General features: G+C 40.0%; 1 protein-coding gene across 1 annotated transcript in view; it reads left to right on the top strand.

Moving 5' to 3' along the window:
• The first annotated feature begins 4,915 nt into the window (after positions 1-4,915).
• CD34 (CD34 molecule) overlaps positions 4,916-23,186 on the top strand; it is a 43,902-nt gene continuing 25,631 nt past the window's right edge. Inside the window, exons 1-2 of the mRNA XM_063142957.1 lie at positions 4,916-5,173; positions 21,818-21,982. Coding sequence (XP_062999027.1) covers positions 5,098-5,173; positions 21,818-21,982 — 241 coding nt within the window. The 5' untranslated portion in view covers positions 4,916-5,097. The remainder of the gene's footprint in view (positions 5,174-21,817; positions 21,983-23,186) is intronic.

Genomic DNA, 23,186 nt, shown 5'->3' with positions numbered 1-23,186 from the left:
GTTTTACTTTTTTATTTTTAAATGATCTTCCACTGACATCTTTGTTTTGGTGTATTTATACCTGCTGCAGAACCACGCCAGCTAAGTTATAAAGTAGTATAAAGATTCTATATATAAAAAAGTTGGAACAAAGTATCATAGCAACAGATGTTTCCCCTGCAGAACTAGTTTCCGGTACTAACCTAAAATTAGAGCTATTATGCCATTAAATGAATATAAGTTCTAAAATCTACTAAATGATTTCCTTGCTTATCATGTTTACATAAAACAAGTGAATTTTCTTCATACTTAGTCATATATCCCCTTTCTCAATTTCAAGGAAGTATCTATCAATTAATTCTCAGGGAGTCTTTATAACTGAAAATGGTGGGCAGAGCCATTTCCTTCCCTGCAGAGCCACACACTCCCTGTCCCGTCCCACCAAATTCGGCTATTGCCGAAATTGTGCAAGTGAAGCCACGACTGCCAGGACAGGCAATGAAACTGCAACAATAGCACTCACATAGCATACAGTCTGCAAGTACATCACAAGATGGCCAAAAATCATTATGTAAGTAGAGTCAGAAATTCTGGGATATAAGGGCTTAAAAAGCATGAGAAAAATGAATTTGGGAGTGTGTCATGTGCCATACCAGTGAGTCAGACATTACAATGAAAGAACTAACTCATGTGTAGATCACCCCCTATGTTTCTGCTCATGCTTTTGTCATGCTAATAGGCAAGGGACACCCCCCCACTTACCCCCTTTCCCTTTCTCTCTCACTCTTGCACAACAGCGCCCAACAAAATGGCTTCTTGCTGCTGCCACTGCCCCCATGTCTCTCTTTGTTCAGCCATATGAGTGTAAGTGAGAAAGGCGGGGGGAGGTGTCCCGCACACAAATCCTATTAAAATCAGTGCAAGGAAAAAGCAGGGAGTGAGAGGAGGAGCAACACGAAAGTAGTGGGGGCAGGAATAGTGTTAAAGCTACTCCTATTGGTACTAGTTATGATACCACTCAGTTGGAACACACATGTCTTTGTGGTGCATGGGAACTGCAAGCACCAAAAAACTATCGTAAAGATAGTTTGGAAAACAAGATAATATTGAGGGAGAAATAGTGTGAGGAAGACAGTTTGAGGTGCGCATCGTCTGACATGCAAATGAGACAGGCATTGCAATGCTGGTGAATATCCTTCATGTAGATCAGTCCCGGGAGCCCAGGTTTGGACGTCAAGGGATGCTTTTGTGTCCTTATGAAAGCCCCATCACATCTAGTTCAAACGCAAGGCTCCCATCGCTTCTCTGTTGCCACTCCAAAGTCACTTCCTGAGAACAAGAAGTAATTAGGCCCATTCAGTCCAGCAGGAGAGAGCAGCAACCGGACTTTCTCTGGGGGATTTTGCGGCACAACAAAGGCCAGAAGAGGTGGAAGACATGCGAGAGGCAGACAACATCATGTGTGTAATCCGTGAGTGCCCAGTAACAAGCGTGCAGTAAAACATTTGTCGGATGGAGCTTTTAGTTTCTAGGCAGTGGGAAGTTGGGGTTATTGGACAATGAGAAGCCAGAATTTTCAGCAATTCTGGCTTAAGTGATAGTGGGAGATATATTACTTTTTTAAAAAGGACACAATCCTATGCATGTTTAGAGAGAAAAAAGCACTACAATTTCCAGCATTCCCCAACCAGCTCTACTGGCTGGAGAATGCTGGGAGTTGTACAACTTTTTTTCAGTCTAAACATGCATAAGATTACACCTGTAATTTGTTTATTTGCATTGTATTTCAGAATGTACAACTCGACAGAGGATGTTTTAACACCTTGGAGACTAACACCCTGATCCAGCTGTTTTTATTTCATATAAGCACTCCTAATCATTATAAGTGGGGAGCCAATCTGCATATGCATTCCTTTGTACACACAGACTGATTAATCCTCACACCCTCAGGCATGAGTTCCAAATATGCATCACAGTACAACGAGATAGAACACCGGATTAGGATGTGACTGGTTCCTTTCACAGGAAACAGCCTACTTTATCAGATGCGTTTGATCGGCATACTTTTTCTGGAATTAGATATGTCTTGTATGTGTTTAATGAATCTGACGTTATTTGTTTAGATAGTGAGTAAGTTGAAGCACCATAGTTTTGTCATTTCTACTGCAGGTGTTATATTAAGCATTTTGCTAAGGACTTGGCTTTGCTTCCTTGGGAAATGCTTCCCTTCTTTTTATTAGTTTGCTAAAATGCATGAGAAAAATATATTCCAAGCTATCATACTGTTCTTTTGGAGAAATTTGAACATATTTTTGTTAATGGAAGGTTTTGGTTATCTGTGAAGTCCCCTAATAAAAAAGCCAGGAAATTGTGGGATCCTGATTTCTCAGGTGCAGAAATATGACTGGAGTATAAACCACTGATACTTATCAAAAGTATTCTGGAAGGCTGATACCTTAATATCCATTTCATTGGATTAATTAATTATTCCTATTTTGTGCTAAATAGGAAAATATTTACAGCCCATTTCTGAACATTTTATTAATGTGGAAATAATATTAATAGGATTTTTTGTATGCAATTATGTTGTTAATGTTAGTAATTTTAGTTTTTTGCTTTATGTTTGTTTCAGATGATTATGCCTTTACAAGGTAAATAATATCCTGTAAAGATCTGTGCCCTATGTGTAAAAGCTTCCCCAGTCAAAAAACAACACTTACTCCTTCACTCCAGTGAAGAGCCTCCCCCTACATTGAACTGCTTTCTCAATTGAAGTGAATGAGGAAATATCCTGGGTGCTTTAATGTTAATGTTAGCCATCAGAAGAAACTGTGAGAAAACATGAAAGGTCCATGAGTGAAAGGTCCATGAGTAGAAGACATCATTGTTCGGTTCCCTCTGTAAATTTCCATGAATGAGGCAGAGCAATGGTGCCATACAGGCCTCGTCTGGAAGTTATCGCTTCATAACAAACAACACAGTATGGTTTTGTGGATTTACTGTTGGTTTATCTTCCCTTGAAACACACTGACTTCTGCCTATCTATTTCCTTTATGAACATAAAAAGAAAAGTTAGTGTCTGCCAAATTTTCTATGGAAATATTAACACTTAATTTTTTAAAAAAATAGAATAGATTCCTACATTTTTCTTACAATATAGATGAAGTAAAACCAAAAAGTACTACATCTTAACAAAGAGATCAGAAGTTTTGGATAGGAATGATTGGGAAGAAAACTGTAACGGGATCTGTTCCAGATCTTCTCAATGTAAACAAAAGGGCTGCCCCATACAGTAGAAGCTACCAATCCAGAAAGAGCAGTGTTTTATCATTAGTATATTGCTTTAATGGTAAGGTGGGCTTGGGGTTGCAATTTTGCAATAGACTGATTTTATCATTATGGTAAACTATCCATAGAAAACAATTGAAAACTGTACTCTGGTATTGTTTTCTATGGATGATTTACCATAACGAAAAAAATACAGACGGCTGAAGAGTGGAATGAATAAGCTGTATTTAACACTTTGCAACTTTTACTACAGTGGATCTCAAAATGGCTACTGCCTTAGATTGCAGTTCTCTACTGGGGTTCCCAAAAATGCTTCCCTCCATGCACCAACTCTCAAAACAATTTATTTCCTCCTATTATTAGTCACCAGGGTATACCACACAGATGCTTTCTACTGGAAATTTCTGAGGGTAAGGGAAGCCTCCAAACTGATTGCCATTTTGGACTGCAGATACACACAACATCTAGGTGGTCCTGAGCCAGACTGCTGAAAACAAGGAGATATCCTTTGACTCCACCCAGTTAACTCCTAGACTGAAGTTAAAAGAGAGCTACCAGCCAAGTGTAGCTTTGGTGATATTATCACCAAAGATTATAGGAGAAGATTATAGGTATTTTACTATATATATATTTATAATGTACTATACATTCAGTATATATTAACAGGGTAATTCACAAGATAAAAAAATAAGAATAATAAGAATACAATAAATGTGTCATTGATATTTAGTTAAGATTATGAAGAATCCAGAGACTGTGAATATTGAGGGGCGACATGATAGCACTCTTCAAATACTTAAGGTTGTCACACCGAGGAGGGCCAGGATCTCTTCTTGATCCTCCCAGAGTGCAGGACACGGAATAACAGGCTCAAGTTAAAGGAAGCCAGATTCCAGCTGGACATCAGGAAAAACTTCCTGACTGTTAGAGCAGTACGACAATGGAATCAGTTACCTAGGGAGGTTGTGGGCTCTCCCACACTAGAGGCCTTCAAGAGGCAGCTGGACAAGCATCTGTCAGGGATGCTTTAGGGTGGATTCCTGCATTGAGCAGGGGGTTGGACTCGATGGCCTTGTAGGCCCCTTCCAACTCTGCTATTCTATGATTCTATGCTGATTTATTATAAATTGTTCCCTGCCATGAACCCCAAATCAACAGTGATCACCTCGCTGCCATTACAAATAATGTTTTGCTTGCAGATTACTCATTTCAAATGCTGCCCTTAAATTTCAGAATGCTTCCAGCTACAGACAACTTTTTCTCTTGAATTAACTTGCTGTTAATTCATATGAAGTTATTCATTGTTTTTTCATTCTCTCTCTCATTGCCGATTTTGAAGTACTAAGAGCCAGGATTAAATTCTTTATTTCTCAAAGTTCCCCCCAATTTTTTGCCGTGTGTTTACAACTTTTAACATTTTGGCATGAACCATATAAGAAGCATACAAATGCAGTTTCCGTGTTAGATATCCTTAGAGGCACATTGTTACATAGTTTTTAATTATATGGGATGTCCTGTCTAAAGTGGGAGAAAGGAGTTTCCAGGAAAGAGTTAAGCTGATGTGATAGCGAAAGGGGGAAGTTTAACAATGTAATGTTGAGAGCTATATAAAGCTATGAGATCAGACTTTAACAAACTCCACCTCACAATCTTGAACCACAAGCACATCTTTTAGAAGGGAATCCATGTACTGACCTCAAAAAGCTTGAGCTAAAAGGAAGCAACACTGAAGCCTCAACAGCACTGCAGAAAAACTAAAATCTGAGAGAAACTCAGAGAAACATTCAGTTTGACTCATAGGCACTGTTTTACAGTTCACCATTGGGAGTGATGTTACTGTGGAGTTTTAAAGCTATGAAGGAGAAACAGCTTTTCTGGACAGCATTCTGTGTTTTCAGCCTGCTGGGTGAGTATTCAATATTGAGGGGGGAAACTTTACAGCTTCTGGCTGTATTATGCACAGAAAAGAAAGGAATTGTGAATCTCATCTTGCCTGTGCTGTATTTCTTGGAATACTGAGGAAAGTTCATGTTTCGCTCTGCATGTTCATTAGAAAGTTCAAAGCTCAGAACAGTGTTATGATCAAAGCAGTAAGTGTAGTATAGCATGTAAAGAAATTATGCACAGAACCAAAAATCCCAAATTAGTTATATATAAGAATATAAGTATATCTTTGTAGTTTATAAGAAATTCTGCAGGTTTCTATAGCTGTATAGTCACCCTTTTGCAGAGATGGTGTATAGCAATGCATGGGATGCACATATTTTATTCATTGCTTTGCAATGATCCATACCAGAGATTCAGAAGGAATAATAACATCCCTGAAGCCAGTATGCGTTCTTTTTCTAACACATAACACATCTTTTTGTGTACTTTTAATGTTTACTATTTTTAATTGTTGTAAACCGCCCAGAGAGCTTTGGCTGGGGGGCAGTATATAAATGTAATAAAATAAAAATAAATAATAAATAAAATCCCAGACTGTGTAAGTGAAAGAAAACATAAATTAATAGGGTTCTATAAATGGTAACCTTGCAACTCTAGTGGACCAATGCAACCTGTTTGGAAACTGCTAGCTCATAGTGGCAGACACAATTGACAGCTTTGGTTATTAGCGTTGTTATTTTTAAGGACTACTCATTTACCAAAAAAACCCAATTATCATATCGATTTTTTTCTTTATTAAAAAAAATTATTATCAAAATGTATGCATTATTTTCTAGGAACTGTTTTTTAACATATAATGATAAATAGGTATGGTTGGTATTTCTTCAATTGATCCTACTGTATACTGGGTGAGAGCAATATCTAATCCTTTGTAAAGCAACCGGACTACTTTAATTTCACTTCAGCTACTAGACTATGAAATGATAGGTCCTCTTGGATAATTTGCTGAGCTGCGTTCCTGTCTTTTTGCATTTGTCACTTTTTAGTACTTCCGAAGGAGCTTGTTTAAATTTCTCTAAAGCTGGCATGACCTATTTATTTATTTTGCAACATTTCATTTTTACCTATGAAATCTTAGGGCTAAGTCATCATAAACTTGGCAGTCGTGCTTGCCACTTATTTACATCAAATGAGAAAGGAAGATGTGCATCTCCAGATATTCAGAAAAGTGCAGTGGGCACATGCTGGAAGTCTGCAGTTGGCTATGTCTTCCTGATGTATGTCCACAGATGTCTGAAAATTCACATCTCTGCTTTAGAATTTACATGTGTAGGTGTCAAAATTCATGTATCATATAAAGGTGCAAAGCAAAACCTTAAAAGGATATTTCAAACCTGCATAGCCCTTTTGTGGGCATGCATATAATTGGCATCTTGTGTTGTTGCATATATTCAGATGTGCAAAGTAATTTGTCAGGGATGCTTTAGGGTGGATTCCTGCATTGAGCAGGGGGTTGGACTAGATGGCCTTGTAGGCCCCTTCCAACTCTGCTATTCTATGATTTGAGAGCAAAAAACAAAGTGTATTGCTGCAATGAAATTTGGAAACAAGTAATATAATGCAGAAAGTGTCATCTTGAGCTATCCATCTTTATATATTGACTAGCAAACATCTAACATGTTCATGCTTTGGAAAGACAGGAAATAGCATTCTCCTGGAACACAAGAACTGACAACATTGAACAAATACTAGTTTGTCAAAATCAGACATATATACAGATGGCATAGCTGCCAAACTAAAACAGTCTACAAATATATAAACTACAAATATATAAACTGTTATCTACAAATATATAAATATATATATAAATTTATATATTTGCTAAACTACAAATATATAAACTGTTATCTACAAAGGATTCCTGAGCAGTGAACAGTAAAGAGGGGTGGGGGGAGAGAGAATATACAAAAGAATAAAAATATTTTAAATCAATTTATACCAAAACAAACAAAAACAAAAAAACCTACCTCCATAACTGGAGGAAAAGCTTGTTTAAATTAAATCATCTTTAGCATACACTGAAAGCAAAGCAATGTTGGCGTCTCCCCAACACCAGCTAGCAGGGAATTCCACAGAGAGAGAGCCACTTCACTAAAAGCTGTATTCTCAAATGGATTCTAAATGGGCCTCAGGTCCATGCGGCCTGCAGCACCTCAACTGATGACCTCAGTGACCGCAGTTTGATAAGGGAGAAGGCATCTACTCAAATATCCTGCTTCCAAGTAATTTAAGGCTTTGTAAGTTAATAAAACCCCACAACAAATAGGCAACCTGTGCAGTTCCGTCAGCAAAGGTGTTACATGCTAAAAGGGGCAACCTCTAATAACAGCCAAGCTGTTATTATGTACTAGCTGCACCTTCCAGATCAAATTTAAGGGCAGTTCCACAAGAGCATGCTGCAGTAATCCATTCTTGAGATTATTAGTGCCTGTATCACTGAGGTCAAGCTATCCCTATTTAGTTGAGTCCATAGCTGGTGTCTCAGCTGAAACTGGTAGAAAGCGCTCTGAGCAACCAGCTTGGGACTCCAGCATCAAAGATAGATCCAGAAGTACCCCACAGACTACACACAATAGAATCAATTGTATTTGTCATGGCTACACCAGTATTTTCCTTTGGTAAGCACATAAAGTGAAAAAGAGAATTGTGTGCTTCAAACATGCAGGGGACATGCATTGGGGAGTTGCTTCCAGTCACATCTTTACAGCATATGTTCCTGCATGTCCAAAACTCAATGGTATTCATACCTTTCGTTCACATTTTACGTATTTATCACAGCAAGCACAAAAGTATGAAGCAACTTTTAGTTTTGTACTCTCCATAAGATTGTGAAACTTTTTTGGCATATTCCACACTCAAAGTAATCAAGTGTTACTTTGATCTGATTCTTTCAAGTTCTGGGAGATGCTTAGATTCTGAACTCCCACTGATGTTAGTGGAAATACGGTCCTCTACGTGGCTGCCACTTCCCCAGTTGTGTGTGTCTTCAAGAGAGCATATGTTGTGAGAACATCTAACTTATGTCATGTCTCAAAGACAACACCACTGAAATCCTGAGAATCTTATTTTTAGTTGAGCAGTGCCATGTTTTTCTTAAAGTACATTTCGGCCTTCAACATTGCAGAAAAAAATGGGTTGGTAGAAATACTAAAGGCCTGAGAACAAAGAAGCAAGTAAAAGGAGCGCTAAATGAATTTTGTTTAACAGCCACTTCATACACAGGGTTCAATACAATTCTGCTAGAGCAACGGGGAACCACTTGAGGAATGGATTTCCCCTAACCCTTGCAACCCCCTGCGACCCTCCCCGAAATCTGCTCTAGAGGGTTAGGGGATCTTTCAGGGTACATTTGTGGTGCCGCAGGGGAAAATAGAGGACAGGGATCTCCTGTTGTACCAGAAGAAGTTCTGTTGCATTAGCAGACTTACACTTGTGCAACAGTTGGATCCAACCCACTATATTTTAACATTGGAAACTGTTTTACATTGTTTACGTATTGCCCCTTGATTCACTATGCTCAGTAACTAGTTCATGTTTGCTATTGCATAATGTGTGAAGAAATTTCCTATTTTGTGTTTCTATGTAGGAAATAATTTCAGTGTGGGAAAAAGTATACAAACTGTGTAGATTGTCATATATGATAAGCACTCACATGTGCTTATTCTTAAGAAAAATGTTTTCTATATAGGAAGATTGCCACTTTGTAGTGGAGCCAACTTTCTGGATTTAAGTGCAGAGTTTTCAGTTGCTGAGGGCACATATTTTCATATTTGTGGGGAACCTTTTTTTAATGATGATGTTGATGTTGATGTTATCATTGCAGAAAACGTAGATATATTTATATGCAAGATTACAAAACTCAGATTTTCATGTTATATACAATCCATTGGTTGAAATATAAACTGTTGTCGGTGCCGTCTACCACCCAAGGCAAAAGAAATCTTAATCAGTTGTATCTAAGCAAGACAGGGTGTTGATTAGGTTACCATGCTTGTTGCTTAACAGGATGATGTAATGATTTAAGCTGTCATCTTCTCTCCTTCCCACATTCTTCCTTGTCCGTTTCATTGCATCGTTCGTGACTGCAGAAGCCCACACCCTTATCCTGTCTAGGGCCATGTGGCAAAGGAAAAAGGGTCTAGGAGGGGGAAGGGGTAGAATTTTATCAGATATTTCCAGAGGGAAGAGGACTCCACCCTTTTGAAATCCTGCCACATACTGGAGAAGAGCAAAGCTAAAGATTCATGAGTAATGTAGCTCAGAGTCCCCAAAGGTGGTGCTCATTATAAGTGCTGCCAGAACATAATATATTAAATACGGAATACTGATGGAGGTAATACCCTGGCCTGTCCGTTTCATTTATTTCCCATTCCGTCCAGCACATGAACCTCATCATGGCCAGCATACTATGGTATCCATGTGATGTTATTTTGGCAGTGTGAAACAAAGTGCTAATTAACGTGCTCGCTGTTGCCTCAGACTTTCAATTTTGACCTCAGTTACTCTATCATGTTAATATTCAGTTTTAATGGGGCAAATGAGAGGTCAGGAACTGAGGACTATTTCTCACAATGGTTTGTAAAGTTCCAAGCACACCTGCTGCAAAATATGAGAAGTCACGTATAAAAATAATGTGAAACTTACTCAGCAAGTATAATTCAGTGAAGACCTGTGTAGAGCGAGTCTCAGAAATCAATTCCAGAGTTTATGGGTTTCTCTCAGAGATAGAAAAAATTTGAGAAATATTATGTACATGTCTAACTCCAAAATTAGAACAACCAAGACTATACCCATGCATTAGAGAATGAGCTGGTTCACAAAACCAAAACAAGCCACCATGGCTTAAATAATAGCAACTGGAACAGCAGCAGGCAGAGAAGGCTGTAGTGATAGCTCACCTTGCTTGCTGACTTCTTTTTCTTCTCCTCTTCCTCATAGGGCAGCTATTTTAAATAGCTGCTATGAAGAGACAAGGTAATAGTAATGTTCTGACTGTATACTCAGTCAGGTATGATTTTTCTATAGTCACGCTCCAGAGAAAAAGAGCGGAGAAGCAAAATCCTGAATCCAAGGAGCAACAATTATTTATGCAATTTTCTATGCTTACACCTGAGAGTAACAGATGTGGAAAGGCAAGGGGGGGTCACACATTCAGCAGCCAACCTGTACATCTGACACTGGTGCTCTTGCAGTGGTAGCAACACCCAAAATGGAAGCAGGAAAAGGCCTTTGAACCACGGTCAGTGCTGTCAGGAAGTGGGGTGGATTGCAGCAGCCTGGAGAGGCAAAGCTATGCTTTATGGCCTAGTCTTACAATGGCTGGAGGGGCCTGGCCAGCGCAAGACAAGATGGGAGCGGGTAATTGTGTGAGGGCCAGGATTTCAGCCCTGTCACAGGATTTCCAGGCAAGACTTGAGGGAAGGCTATAAAAAGCATCACTCCATGCCTTCTGGCCTTGATTTCTGATTGGCAAGCCACACATCCCACCTTCCCTATCTTTCCATCAGGTTTTTCCCAGGGTTTTGCTAGTCACTTTTCAGGGGGACATATTTTCACATCAGACCCAGATTGGCCTGTGGAAGGGCATGGTTTTCTCCTCTTTGGGATAATAGTTTTAGGTTGTTCATTAGATATTATGTAGTATGCTTTGTTACTATATATATTGCAACAACCAGGCAAGTGAGAGAGTGGATAGTATTCAATATTAGTCCTATGAAGAGTAGACCAATTGAAAAGGGTGGGACTTAAGACACTCACACAACTAACTGGAGTCCCATTCATTTCAATGGGTGTACTTTACATAGGACTAATATTGGATGCTACCCAGTAAGTTGGGGAAGAGAAAAGTAAACTGGCTCTATACTTCTGTCCTAGTAGCTAAGGGACAGGAAAGGCTCCCCCAAGGAGGTGGAGATGCTCGTAGGCAGTTAATGGGTGGAATAGCAGAGCTTGGCAGCTGCTGGAGATGATACCTGCTCACAGCCTAATCATCAAACAATACTTGAGGCTTTGCTATTGGTGGCTAGGCGTATGGCACAGGAAGGAAACTCATAGCATAGACAATCAGGCTGGGCAATGCTGGGAGTTGTAGGACTTTTTATATATCTAAAAGTGCATAGGATTGCTTCCTATGGTAGGGTGACCATATGGAAAGGAGGACAGGACTCCTGTATCTTTAACAGTTGCATAGAGAAGGGAATTTCAGCAGGTGTTATTTGTATGCATGTCACACCTGGTGAAATTTCCTCTTCATCACAACAGTTAAAGCTGCAGGAACTATACTGCAGCTATACTGTGACCAGATTTAAAAGAGGGCAGGGAATCTGCAGCTTTAACTGTTGTGATGAAGAGGAAATTTCACCAGGTTCTCCATATATACAAATGACACCTGCTGAAATTCCCTTTTCAATACAACTGTTAAAGTTACAGGAGCCCTGTCCTCCTTTTCATATGGTCACCCTACCTAAGGCAGCAGTCCTATCCCCACTTACCTGGGAGTAAGCTTCACTGCACTCAGTGTGACTTACTTCTGAGTAGATAGGTATAGGATTGCACTGAACCTGTCATGTTACACTTTCAGGGAATGAATTCAAGATTGGTTATGCAAAGGAAGCTAAATACACAAAACTTCCCTTTGTTAGTCTCAAGGCTTACTGTTTCACCCAAAAAAGGTTAAAGCCTTTCCATTTGTTTCTGTGGAGACAGGATATTTGAGTAGGGTAGGTAACGATGTAGGACTTCCTTTTGACTCTATGAGGACAAATCACTTTTATGAGTGTGCATGTATCAGGAACTATTTGATTTGATTTGGGACAAATAGTTCTGTCCGGTAATCATTTATTTGTGGAAGGCCAAAGTGACCCAGTACTCCAAATGAATGATATTTTGCTATAGTTTATAGAATGCAAATTATATTGACATAGGTTGTCCCTTTTCTCATAACTAGTTGATATGAATAAAGGTGTTTTTCGTAGAGCTTTCCCTTAAGTTGGCTGCCTCAGACAGCAGTTGTTTCATGCTTATTGTATCCATTTGGCTTCAGTGTCGGTGAACAGACTCAGTAAATTCATGCAAAAGTTCCAAAACTAGTGAAAATAAGCTGTGCAGCGTATTGTGAATATTTAGGCAAATATAATTCTGGAGTGATATATCAGTGTTCATCTGCATTCCTAGGGATCACTTGGGCTGTAACACTACAGAACAATTTGATACTTTTTAATATAAGGCATGAAAGTGGGGAATTTGGGGGGTGGGGAACCAGGGACGAACAAAGACAAATTACCATGAAGGCACTATCAAGATCTTGTTTTACAGTGCGTGCTGGGGTGAAAATCTTTGCCAATAAGCCCTGGTGATTTTTAAACCATCTGGACAAGCTCAAAAGTCTTTGTTTGGGTGGCTGTGGTACTTGGGGAATCCAAGTGTGAAGAATCATGCCGTGTAATGACATAAGGTTTTCTATTGATTCCTATGTAAATAAACACACACAGAGAGAGTATGGAAGTGGCATATGAGGTTGACTACTCCACTGATCCTTTGCCACAAAACCATATGTCCTGTTTTTGATTAGAACAAATTTGTTACCAGGGAAACAAAGTGAAGCAATTTAGTTTTTTGTAAACATATTGCGGAATGCATTTTAAGTTGTTTTTGTTTGTAGAAATTGGGTTTAAGGAAAAAAACATGTTCATTCAGTAGAAAAATTCAGATTCACAATGAATAGACTTTGCAAATTGATTCAAGCATCCTTTTTCAAGTGTCTTAATTTTTTAATGCATAATTAAGGAGTTATTCTAGGATATAGAGTTTTCAACACACAAAAAGTCTATCCAGTATGGTGAACATATCTTGAAATCTGAACAATTGCATTAATGTATGCATATCTGATGGTGGCCATTGTATTGGGCACACGAAGTTGTCTTTTGTAATCCTTCTTCATTTCAGTTTAACCTAGGTTACAAGTACTCTAGTTCATCCTATTAAATGCTTATATTTGTATGAATCTGCCTACTCTATTCTTAGGGGACATAATACAACTTTTAGAGTTTATTTACAATGCTACCTTTTTAAATCTTCTCTCCTTTCTGTAATTTAATGTCCTTCTAATAACTTTCATCTCAAGGTGCTACACATTCCTTTTTCTTTTTCACCGAGGTTCTTAAAATAATTTATAACTTTTAAGGGAAGAAAGATAAGCTTTGCATAAACTGTGCTACTTGCAAAAATTTGGATGCTCTGCAAGTTAACATAAGCAACTTAGGATGTACCCTGGGAATTGTAGGGCTTTTTTCTGTCTAAACATGCACAGGATTACATCATTTTAAGGGGTTCAAAAGGTTAGCTGCATCTTGATTAAGATTAGGTTTTACAATCTCAATAGAGTGGGAGAAAATGTTGGGCTTTTACTAGTGGATAAGCCCTCCCATTTCAATCTTTCTGTTGTTAGCCAACTAGCACCAAATGAAAACAAAAAAGGATTGTGAAGAGCTCCAACAGGCTCTCTCCAAACAAGGAGAATGGGCATCAAAATGGCAAATGTGGTTTAGTGTAACCAGGGAGGGATCTACACTACTGCTTTTAAAGCACTTTAAAGCACTTTGAAAACGTTTTGAAAACTGTATATGCAGTGTGTTCTGGGCTCCAACAGTTGTCAAAACTGTTATAAAGTGCTTTAAAGCAGTAGTGTAGATCCCCCCCAAGTGTAATTTTCATCTCAAGGTGCTACATATCCATGTTGGGGCAAAAAATCCAAAACTTCTAGAATAAGCTGAGGGTATCTGAGCTAGTGGTGACTGGCCAAGAAAGAGATCTTGGGGTTGTGGTGGACAGCTTGATGAAAATGTCAACCCAGTATGCTATGGCTTTGAAAAAAGCAAATTCAATTTTAGGCATAATTAGGAAAGGGATTGACAATAAAGCTTCCAATTTCATACTGCCCTTATGCAAATCTAAGGTGAGACTACAGTTCTGATCACCACACCTAATAAAGGATATCGAAGAGTTGGAAAAAGTGCAGAGAAGGACAACTAAAATTATTAGGAAGCTGGAAAACTCTCTTGTGAGGGACAGCTAGGATTGTTAAACTTAGAAAAGAGATGAGTGAGCAGATAGAGGTGTACAAAAATATGCAGGGTGTGGGGAAAATGGATAGGGAGACTTCTCTGTCTCTCTCTCTCTCCCTCCCCCCCCCCATAATACTAGAATGAACATGGACAGATAATTCAGGAGTACTTCTTCACGCAACACATAGTTAAACTATGGAATTCGCAACCCAAGGTGCAGTGATGGCCAGCAATTTTGATGGCTTTAAAAGGGGTTAGGCAAATTTCTGGAGAAGAGGGCTATCAATGGCTACTAGTCCTGAGGGCTATATGCTATTTTTTGTGAACCGCCCAGAGAGCTTTGGATATTAGGCGGTATAAAAATGTAATAAATAAATAAATAATGCTACTTCCAGTAACAGAGGCAGTAAGCCTATGTATACTAGTTGCTGAGGAACATGGGCAGGAGGGTGCTGTTGCACTGTGTCTTGCTTGTGGGGCTCTGGTCGACAGTTGGTTGACCGCTTTATGAACAGAGTGCTGGACTAGATAGACCCCTTGGTCTGATACAGCATAGCTCATCTTATTTTTATTTTTATGTTCTTAATCAAAATGATGGCTAGCTCAAAACATACCACAGAGATAACAATCAGTTTGGCAAGTGGTTTGTGTAAATTGAGTATCTTGTTGGCTGTAATTATTTCAATTTATAACCTCTTTTCTATGTAGCATACTCATAGTAGCTATCATGCTATTTAAAAGAAGCAATCATAAAAATGAAGATTTAATGTAAATAAAAGACATAACATAAAAACATCATAATAAAAGAACAGAAAACAGCATCAGTAACTCATAAAATATTTAAAAACACAGCATCAGAGATTGAAAACCCACTCGAATAGGTAGAACTTAACTGCCAAACTGAATGTAAGCAAAGGGGAGCCTAGATGATCCACCCATTGAGAGTGTTGCATAATCTAGATGCCACCACAGAAAAGACCCTTAATCTTATGTCTGCCCACCATACCTCTAATGACAAGAGAACGAAGAGCAAGATTTCTAGTGTCAATCTCAGTGTCTGTACTGTTCTAAAAATCTTTCTGACCAAGCTAAAACAATGGGCTCTCATTGGAATTGTTTGCCATTTGGCAAAGCCATTTACATAACTATTCTGACAAACTCCATGCTGAGGTCAAACTAAAATTATGGTTTCGTTTTTTTAAAAAATCACCCAATTCCATAGTTTAACCCTTGGATTTTGCACAGTGACAGCTAATTGATTCTTGCTTTCTCCAACAAGGGGAAATCTAAGTGACTAAAGTCCTGCTTCATACTAACTCCACTCATGCTGTTGGCAAAGCTATTTTAAATAACTTCTTTCCCTCAACAGGCCTCATCAGTTGAGTCTTTCTTGTACTCTGTACTTAAGACAAGGATAGAGTTCTCATGGCGCTATTTTAAATCTAAACCTATACATAGTCCAGAGTTGGTTGCCAGATCTCAGCCTGGCATCAATCTAAGCTGTAACACCCTTGGCATGTTTTCTTTTCTTGAGGATATTGCGAAATACAACTCCAATACATCTTCCCTTCGGTAACTCCTACAGAAGCATTCACCCCATTAGAGCAGCTGCCACTCCTTTAACACCCCTCAGTTTCTCCAAAGTGGATTTGGCCCAGGGCCCTTCTTTTGCAGATCTCTCATGTAACATCCTAACCTGCCCCGAAAGTACTAAAATACACCACTCCTGTAATTGTGCTACGTGTGAAATGCTGATCTATAGCCATACTTATGCTAGTTTTTATCATGTTCATGCTGAAACTGTTGCCCATTTCCAGAGTCTTACGGTCACAGGATGAAGTCATTGCTGCCTAAAGAAAACATGGCAGCCGTTCTTGGAGCAAATCCTCCTATCAACTACACATGCTATTTTCACTGGAGGAGAGCCCTGTGAGCAACGACAACTATTATTTAGCGCGAGTTTATTTGTCCTTGAATATGTAGCATGCAATAATATTGTTTTATAGGGCGCAACTAGATGAGATGGCAGAGGATCATTAAAAACACAAATGGAGTTGTGGGTGGCCGGATTCAGCTGAGGGTCTGAGTTTAACTATTTCCCTTTGGGGCAATTCCCCAATTTGAATTGTGTCTCATCCCACTCCTGTGAATTGTTATTTGCCCCATGCACAAAAATGTATAGGTACTATACAGGTACCTGTATGGTTTTTCCTGGAAAGTAAATAGAAGCTTCAGAAAAGTAATTTGGTTCAGGAAATGGTGTAAGGATAAAAGGTTAACCCCTCCCCCTGTGCTGTGGCCCTAATCTGACTTCACAGTTATGTTTGCCCTTTAAATATTTGAGGGAGACCTGGGCTAGATCTACTCTAATGCTTTTTAAAGTGTATTGATAACTGTTGGGACATGTTGTGTCACTTTTGTGGTGTTATTTCCTGCTTATTATTCCTTATTATCTAAAAGATGCCATTGTGTGTCCTATGAGGTATAAATGGGCAAGAGGGATATGGAGTCGCCATGATGGGATCATAATTATATGACACAAGGGCCTCAGCTAGACCTACCTGGTCTAGCGTGACAGAGGGGTGAAGATCTCACGATATTTTTATTGCGAGATCTCCCCTCTGTTTACAGGTAGCACGTGACGATCTAGGAGGGAGAGGATGTCGCACCCACCATTTTGGGTTTTTTTCTTAAAGGAGCAGAAAGGTAAGGTTTTTAAAAGTTTTACAATTTTCCCTGCTCCCCCCCACCCCACCCCCAATGGGCACAGAACTCCTGAGTAACCACGAGGAGTTGGGACAAACCACCACGCCTGCACACACGTTCCGCAGTCTCGGGATCAGCCTGAGACCGTGGAAAAAGCGGGCTCAAAGGCTAGGGCAAGATCCTGGGGCAAGGGAGGGATCATGGAACGCCCTGGAATATCGCCCCATCTAGCTATAGCCAAGGTGTCAATCTGGCTCTGGTCATGGGAGACCTGGGCCAGATCTACACCTCGTGTCATATAGATACGAGGTGTCATATAGATACAAAATATCCGTCTTTCACATTTATACTTTGTAGCACACAGTGATATCTGTTGTGTTATTTTGGATAATATGGAATAAAAGGCGGGAAAGAACGCTAGAAAAGTAGTATATGGAATGGGCAACATGTCCACACAGTTATCAGTGCACCTCAGTACTGAGAAAAAGCACTAGTGCTGATCATGGACTGACATCTGACACATCTAATTTGGCCCATAGTGTATACCATGAAATGGTATCTGAATAATCCACAAATAAAACTTTTCCATTTGTTTGGTAGCTGCAGCATTGCAGCCCTGGATTGCTTAAAGATGTGATCTTGTACTTCAGGAAATAAAGGATTCAGTTCTTGTTGCATGCCACATTTAATTTGGTTTTGGGTTTTTAGGGCCTTGCTAGATGAGGTCTTAGCGCGCTTTGAGACCCGGTTTCCCTGCTGTGCGTCCACATGACACACAGGGGAATCCGGCCCCAGGCCGCACTAAAGCCTCCCTTAACGCGCCATAAGCGAAGTCGCTTATGGCACGCCTTTTCCGCAGCCCCGGCCTGAGGCCTGAGCTGCGGAATGTCTAGCGACTTCCGTGGCTTTTTGCAGCTACTTGCTTACTCGCGAGTAGCCGAGAAAGCCACGGACTGGGCACAGCGCTCAGCACTGTGCCCGTCGGGCCGGGGGATCCCGGGGGGGGGGAGATAGGGGGGAAGGCCAGACTGGCAGGAGAGGGGGAGGGCGCAGGGCAAGACGGGACGACGAGGGAGGGTGGCACGGGACGACAAGGGAGGGCAAGACAGGACGACGAGGGAGGGTGGCACGGGACGACAAGGGAGGGCGAGACGGGACGACGAGGGAGGGCGGAGGGCGACACAGGGGACGGGACTGGGAGGGAGGGCGGGGAAAGAGGAGACAGGGGGCTTACTTTAAAAAAGGGTGGGAGGCTAAAAAATTTTTAAAAACTTACCTTCTCCGGAGTCTTCGGGCCGCACTTGGCCCCTTTAAAACAAAAACAAAAATGGCCGATGCTGCAGGGCTTCCGTAGTCCCTGCACATCGGCCGTCTAGGAGGCGGGGCGGCGCGTGCTAATGTTAGTGCGCCGTCGCCTCGCCTCCCTGCCGGCTTATCCCAGCAGGTCTAGCAAGGCCATTAGTGTCTTCATTTTAAAGACTGGCGATAGGAATTGACAGCCAAGAGGGAAAGTATACAGCAGTAAAGCTGTGAGAACTACAAATTTAGTTGTTGCTCTTGTTGTTTTTTAAAAAATGAAAATATTTTCAGGATGCTCTGTGTCAGATCTTATATTAGTAAACAGATTTGCAGTGAGAAAACATGAATAAATTCAGGGTGGTGATCACATATTCACTTGTATGCACATTAATTGGATACTTGGTTCACATGTGGCCATGTGAACCAAGTATACAATGGATGTGCATACAAATGAATATATGATCACACCTGTGGATGTATGTGAACTCTTTGGGTATGAGTGCATGTACACTTATTCGTACAAACATTTGTATGTGAGTGTGCACATTAATGCTCTGAATGAAAAGTAGCATCTGCCAAGGACTATGGCAAACCTGAAGCCATATGAAATATACACACCCTGGGTTGTGTCATCTGAGACATCAGTCATGCTGTTCCAGGCATTTGACTCTGGATATTTGTTCTAGATTAATGTTAAGATAATCCAGAATTCTTGGCAGAGAGGGCATATCCTCTTGCACAACAGAATGTTCTTTTAATAAGGCTGGTGGATATAAATAAACAACTTACCCAAACACCAGGAAATAATTGATTTCTTTTTCGTTTTCTATTCTTTTGAACTAAAGAGGCAAAAAGTCCCCTCCCCACATACAAACTAATTAAAATTTCAATTCAAATCTACTTTCCGCTTTCAGACTAAATGTTTGAGAAATTTTCAGAAATTATGTTTATGGTAGACGAAGCCATGAAATATATCAGAATCACAATGCTCTACTTGGAGTACTATATAAATTATTAGTGGAATTGTAATCTTCACCATATTCAAGGCTTTGTCAGGAGCAAAAGAAAATTCATATCGATCGAACATGCCAAGTTTAAATGGCCTAGTTGTTGCTAATATAAATGCTATTACTATCAGTATTAATGAAGTCCTTAAAAGAAAGACGAATTAGTCCTGTTTAACCCCAAATGCTGAAAGAATTACGATTACACATATTTCAGATTAAACTGTATTTTAAATCGTAATTGTAAATCGTGTTATAAATGGATAATGTAAATATGAATACAGTAGTGTAAGGCTTATTATTACTCGAGATCTACCATACAAATTTTGCTCATTTTTGTTTTAAACAAAGGAACAGAAAGAAGCAAGGAGATATTTGAAAGAAGGCAAATCCAAACCCAGGCATTTGTTACATGGTTTGTAATCTGAAACAACTTTAGCCAGTTCACTCCAACATTTAATCATTCCCGAATCTGTACAAATGGAAGATGCTCTACTGATACATGACAAACTGCGCAATGCTTAAGTAGTAATGTGTATGCTTTCTATGCAGAAGTTCCTACGTTCAGTGCCATACCTAGTTAAAAGGACTGGGAGAAAGCCATTGTCAGTAGGGATGTGAGAACCAGGGATGTTCAAGCTTGATGCAATTCTCTGAACTTCACTTTTAGGGGCTGCTCACTTCCGTTTTCTTTTGCAACCTGTTTTTCAGTTGGTTCAAGCAAGAAACGTGTGCATTTCAAATGGAAAAAGTGTGCCTTTCTTTGCAGGTTTTTCAAAACTGAATTTTCTCCTTGTGGACTAAAGCGTGAAAATGTATATTTTAAAAATAATAAAATCTCTTTTCAGAATGCATTTTTCAAAACAGATATATTTTTCGAACAAGATGACAAGTTTGGGAATGTGCTGACAATAATAATAATAATAATAATAATAAGAAGAAGAAGAAGAAGAAGAAGAAGAAGAAGAAGAAGAAGAAGAAGAAGAAGTGCTCCCATTTGCATTTGGGGTTGCGAATGGGGCAAGTTCAAATGTTTTATTAGCCAAAACGAAATTCTCGTATTTCCCTAATTGCCAGCTGGAAAAGACAGAACTGGCCTAGACGCATTAACACATATTTTCTACCTTTAATACCTGCTGCTCCCCCCCCTCACTGCTCAGTATTTTGCCTCCTTTTCAGTTTAAAATTGAATCCATCTTCTCTAACCCTGGCTCTCTGCAATCACATCTGACACACACCCATGTAGATCGCACTGTGTTTGGCAGTCTGGGAGGGACATGCAATGATGCAGCTAGAGTCTCCTAGAGCATAGACAAGCAATCATTTGGGGCTGTGGGCACATGTATTATCACATGTATACATGTAATATGTATTATCTCTTTCTAAACAAAGTGATGCTTCTTCCCAAGTACCATGTTATTCTTGTAGTCATTATGATGCCATGACCTTAGTGAATTTAACATAAAAACTGTGCATGTCCAGACTATTCCTTTTCTTTTAAAAATCATCATCATCATCATCATCATCATCATCATCATCATCATCATCTGGGTGTTATTCTTTGTTTTATTCTAATGTATCATTAGTGTAGAAGGAGTTGTAAAGCATGGAATGGTGAGGGTGGGGGAAAAGAGAAATATTAGTTGTGTGCTTCACAACTGAAGCAATTACAAATGGCAGTCCAAAGAGGGGCCCTGTAAGACCATTCTGTCCAGGGTCTAAAATTACTTATCTGCACCACTGGGAGAGTGATCTCTCCCTGCTGGGTTGAAGAGGGTTCTACTCTTCTCCACTTCTGGAGGGAGAGCATTTGAAAGCCGTGTGTGTGTGTGTGTGTGTGTGTGTGTGTGTGTGTGAGAGAGAGAGAGAGAGAGAGAGAGAGAGAGAGAGAGAGAGAGAGAGAGAGAGAGAGAGAGAGAAACTGGCATGTTACCCCCAAGTGCTCACCCTCTGCGACATGTGGCCCTCAGAGACAAAAAGGTTGCTCACCTTTGCTTTACAACATTACATGCTTCCTATCTATTCTGCAAGCCAAAAGAGGGAGTCCATGTCCCTCCGTGACCCTGGTCATCTCTCACCTTGACCACTGCAGGGGGGGATGTGTGTGTGTTTATTTTGGTTTGTTTGTTTGTTTGTCTCTAGTCTAATGATGTCTTACCTTTCTCCACTCATGTTCTTCCAGCACTCTGCTGCCCAAATGACTCAACTCGCTTGTCAATTTGACCATGTGACCCCTCCCCTTAAATCCCTTCATCCTGTCCACTCCGGCACAAGCTCCTTCAACCACTTCATGCCTCCCTGCCCCACTCCATTTACAAGTATTATGCTTGGAGTGGGATGAAACCTCTGTTTGTGGTATTTGAACTGTGATGGTTCTTCCACATATGCAAGTTATCAGTTGCATTAAGTGATGAACATACATCTATGAACAGGGCTGCATTCGCTACAGCATTTCTAATCTGAGTCACACCAGAGTCCCTTGTATTTTTTTACTATGTTGTTGAATTCTAAACCCTTTCTTTTCTTTTCCAGAAAATCACATTTCTGGTGAATCAACAACAACCTCTTCAAGAAGTCTTTCCCCAAGCATTAGCAGCACTGAAAGTATATCGCCAAACATCTCTTCTGCAGCAGAGAAACTTGCTATAACAAGTAATACGGAAGCTGTCAGTACAACTAAAGTGACACCATTAACAGGTAAAAGAGTACTCTTAGTGGCTCGATACCTAGGATACTTCCACAATAGGCATTTGGTATGGAATCACTTGGCCTTGTTTACTCTTTTATGGGGCATCCATCCGCACAACATCATTGGTGATAAAACACATTTCTTCCTATAATTTTTAATTTAAACATTAGTGAAATAGTGCTTAAATGAAGGAGTGTTAGAGGGCTACAACAGTAATTAATGCTTTTATTAAAACCCCTTTTTTCCAGTCACAATCGCTTTAGCAACTTTTTTCCCAGTGAAAAATGACCAACCTATACTTCCAATCCCAAGCAAACATTACACGTCTCCTCTTTTTTTCTGGCATGTCTTGAGCAGTAACTGGTCAATCACCCTTAAAAGTGCTTTAGCGCTAATTAAATTGACTTGTTGTTTTTAATCATCACTCAGGTTGGGTTTTCTTTTTTCTTTTAATGCTTACTCAGGTAAATTGGAACTTCCCGTTGGAAGCAGCCCCAATCTTTTTCCTCTTTGTGTAGATTTCATTTACTGATAATCCCAAGACATAGCAAGTTCCAACCAAGTGGGCCCTGGTGAAACACTGAGAGATCTGTTATGGTATCTCCCACATTTTATTTTGGGTTGTTGTTGTTTTCTTTCAAAGCAGCCTTTGGTGGATCAGGGAAGTGGCACGGGGGGAGTGTTTAAGCCTTTCCCATGCACCATTTTCTGGTTTTCTGTCTCCCCTGAAGCTGCTATTTACTCCACGGGGGAAAACATAGGGACATCAAAGAGCTGCTTTGAATTAAAAAGACTGGAGAACCAATTATGACTTTCCCATCTAGGTTGTCCCTTAGCTTCACAATTATAGACAAAAGAATTCTAGGGCTTTTTCGAATTGCACCCTTGAAAGCCAATCATCCCTAGAGTCTACACTTGAGGAATCTGTCATTGACTCAGTTACATTCATAGGCTGCAGTCATTTGAACACGGGAAGCTGCCTTATACCAGATGGTCCAGCTTTTTCCAACATGGTGTTGTTCTTCAGCTCCCATCACCCCCAGCCACCATGAGCATTCTGGATGATGAGGGTGGAGTTCCACACATCTGGAGTTTCCCAGGTGGAGGAAGGCTGAAAAAACTGTCTCTAGTCCAGCATTATCTAATCTAATTGGCAACAGCTCTCTATGCTCTTAGACAGAAGTCTTCCACGTGCAAAATGATCCTTTTAAC

The sequence above is a fragment of the Elgaria multicarinata genome, chromosome 1 (assembly GCF_023053635.1).
Source record: "Elgaria multicarinata webbii isolate HBS135686 ecotype San Diego chromosome 1, rElgMul1.1.pri, whole genome shotgun sequence".
Taxonomy (NCBI): domain Eukaryota; kingdom Metazoa; phylum Chordata; class Lepidosauria; order Squamata; family Anguidae; genus Elgaria; species Elgaria multicarinata.
This window is presented reverse-complemented; position numbering and strand designations above follow the sequence as displayed.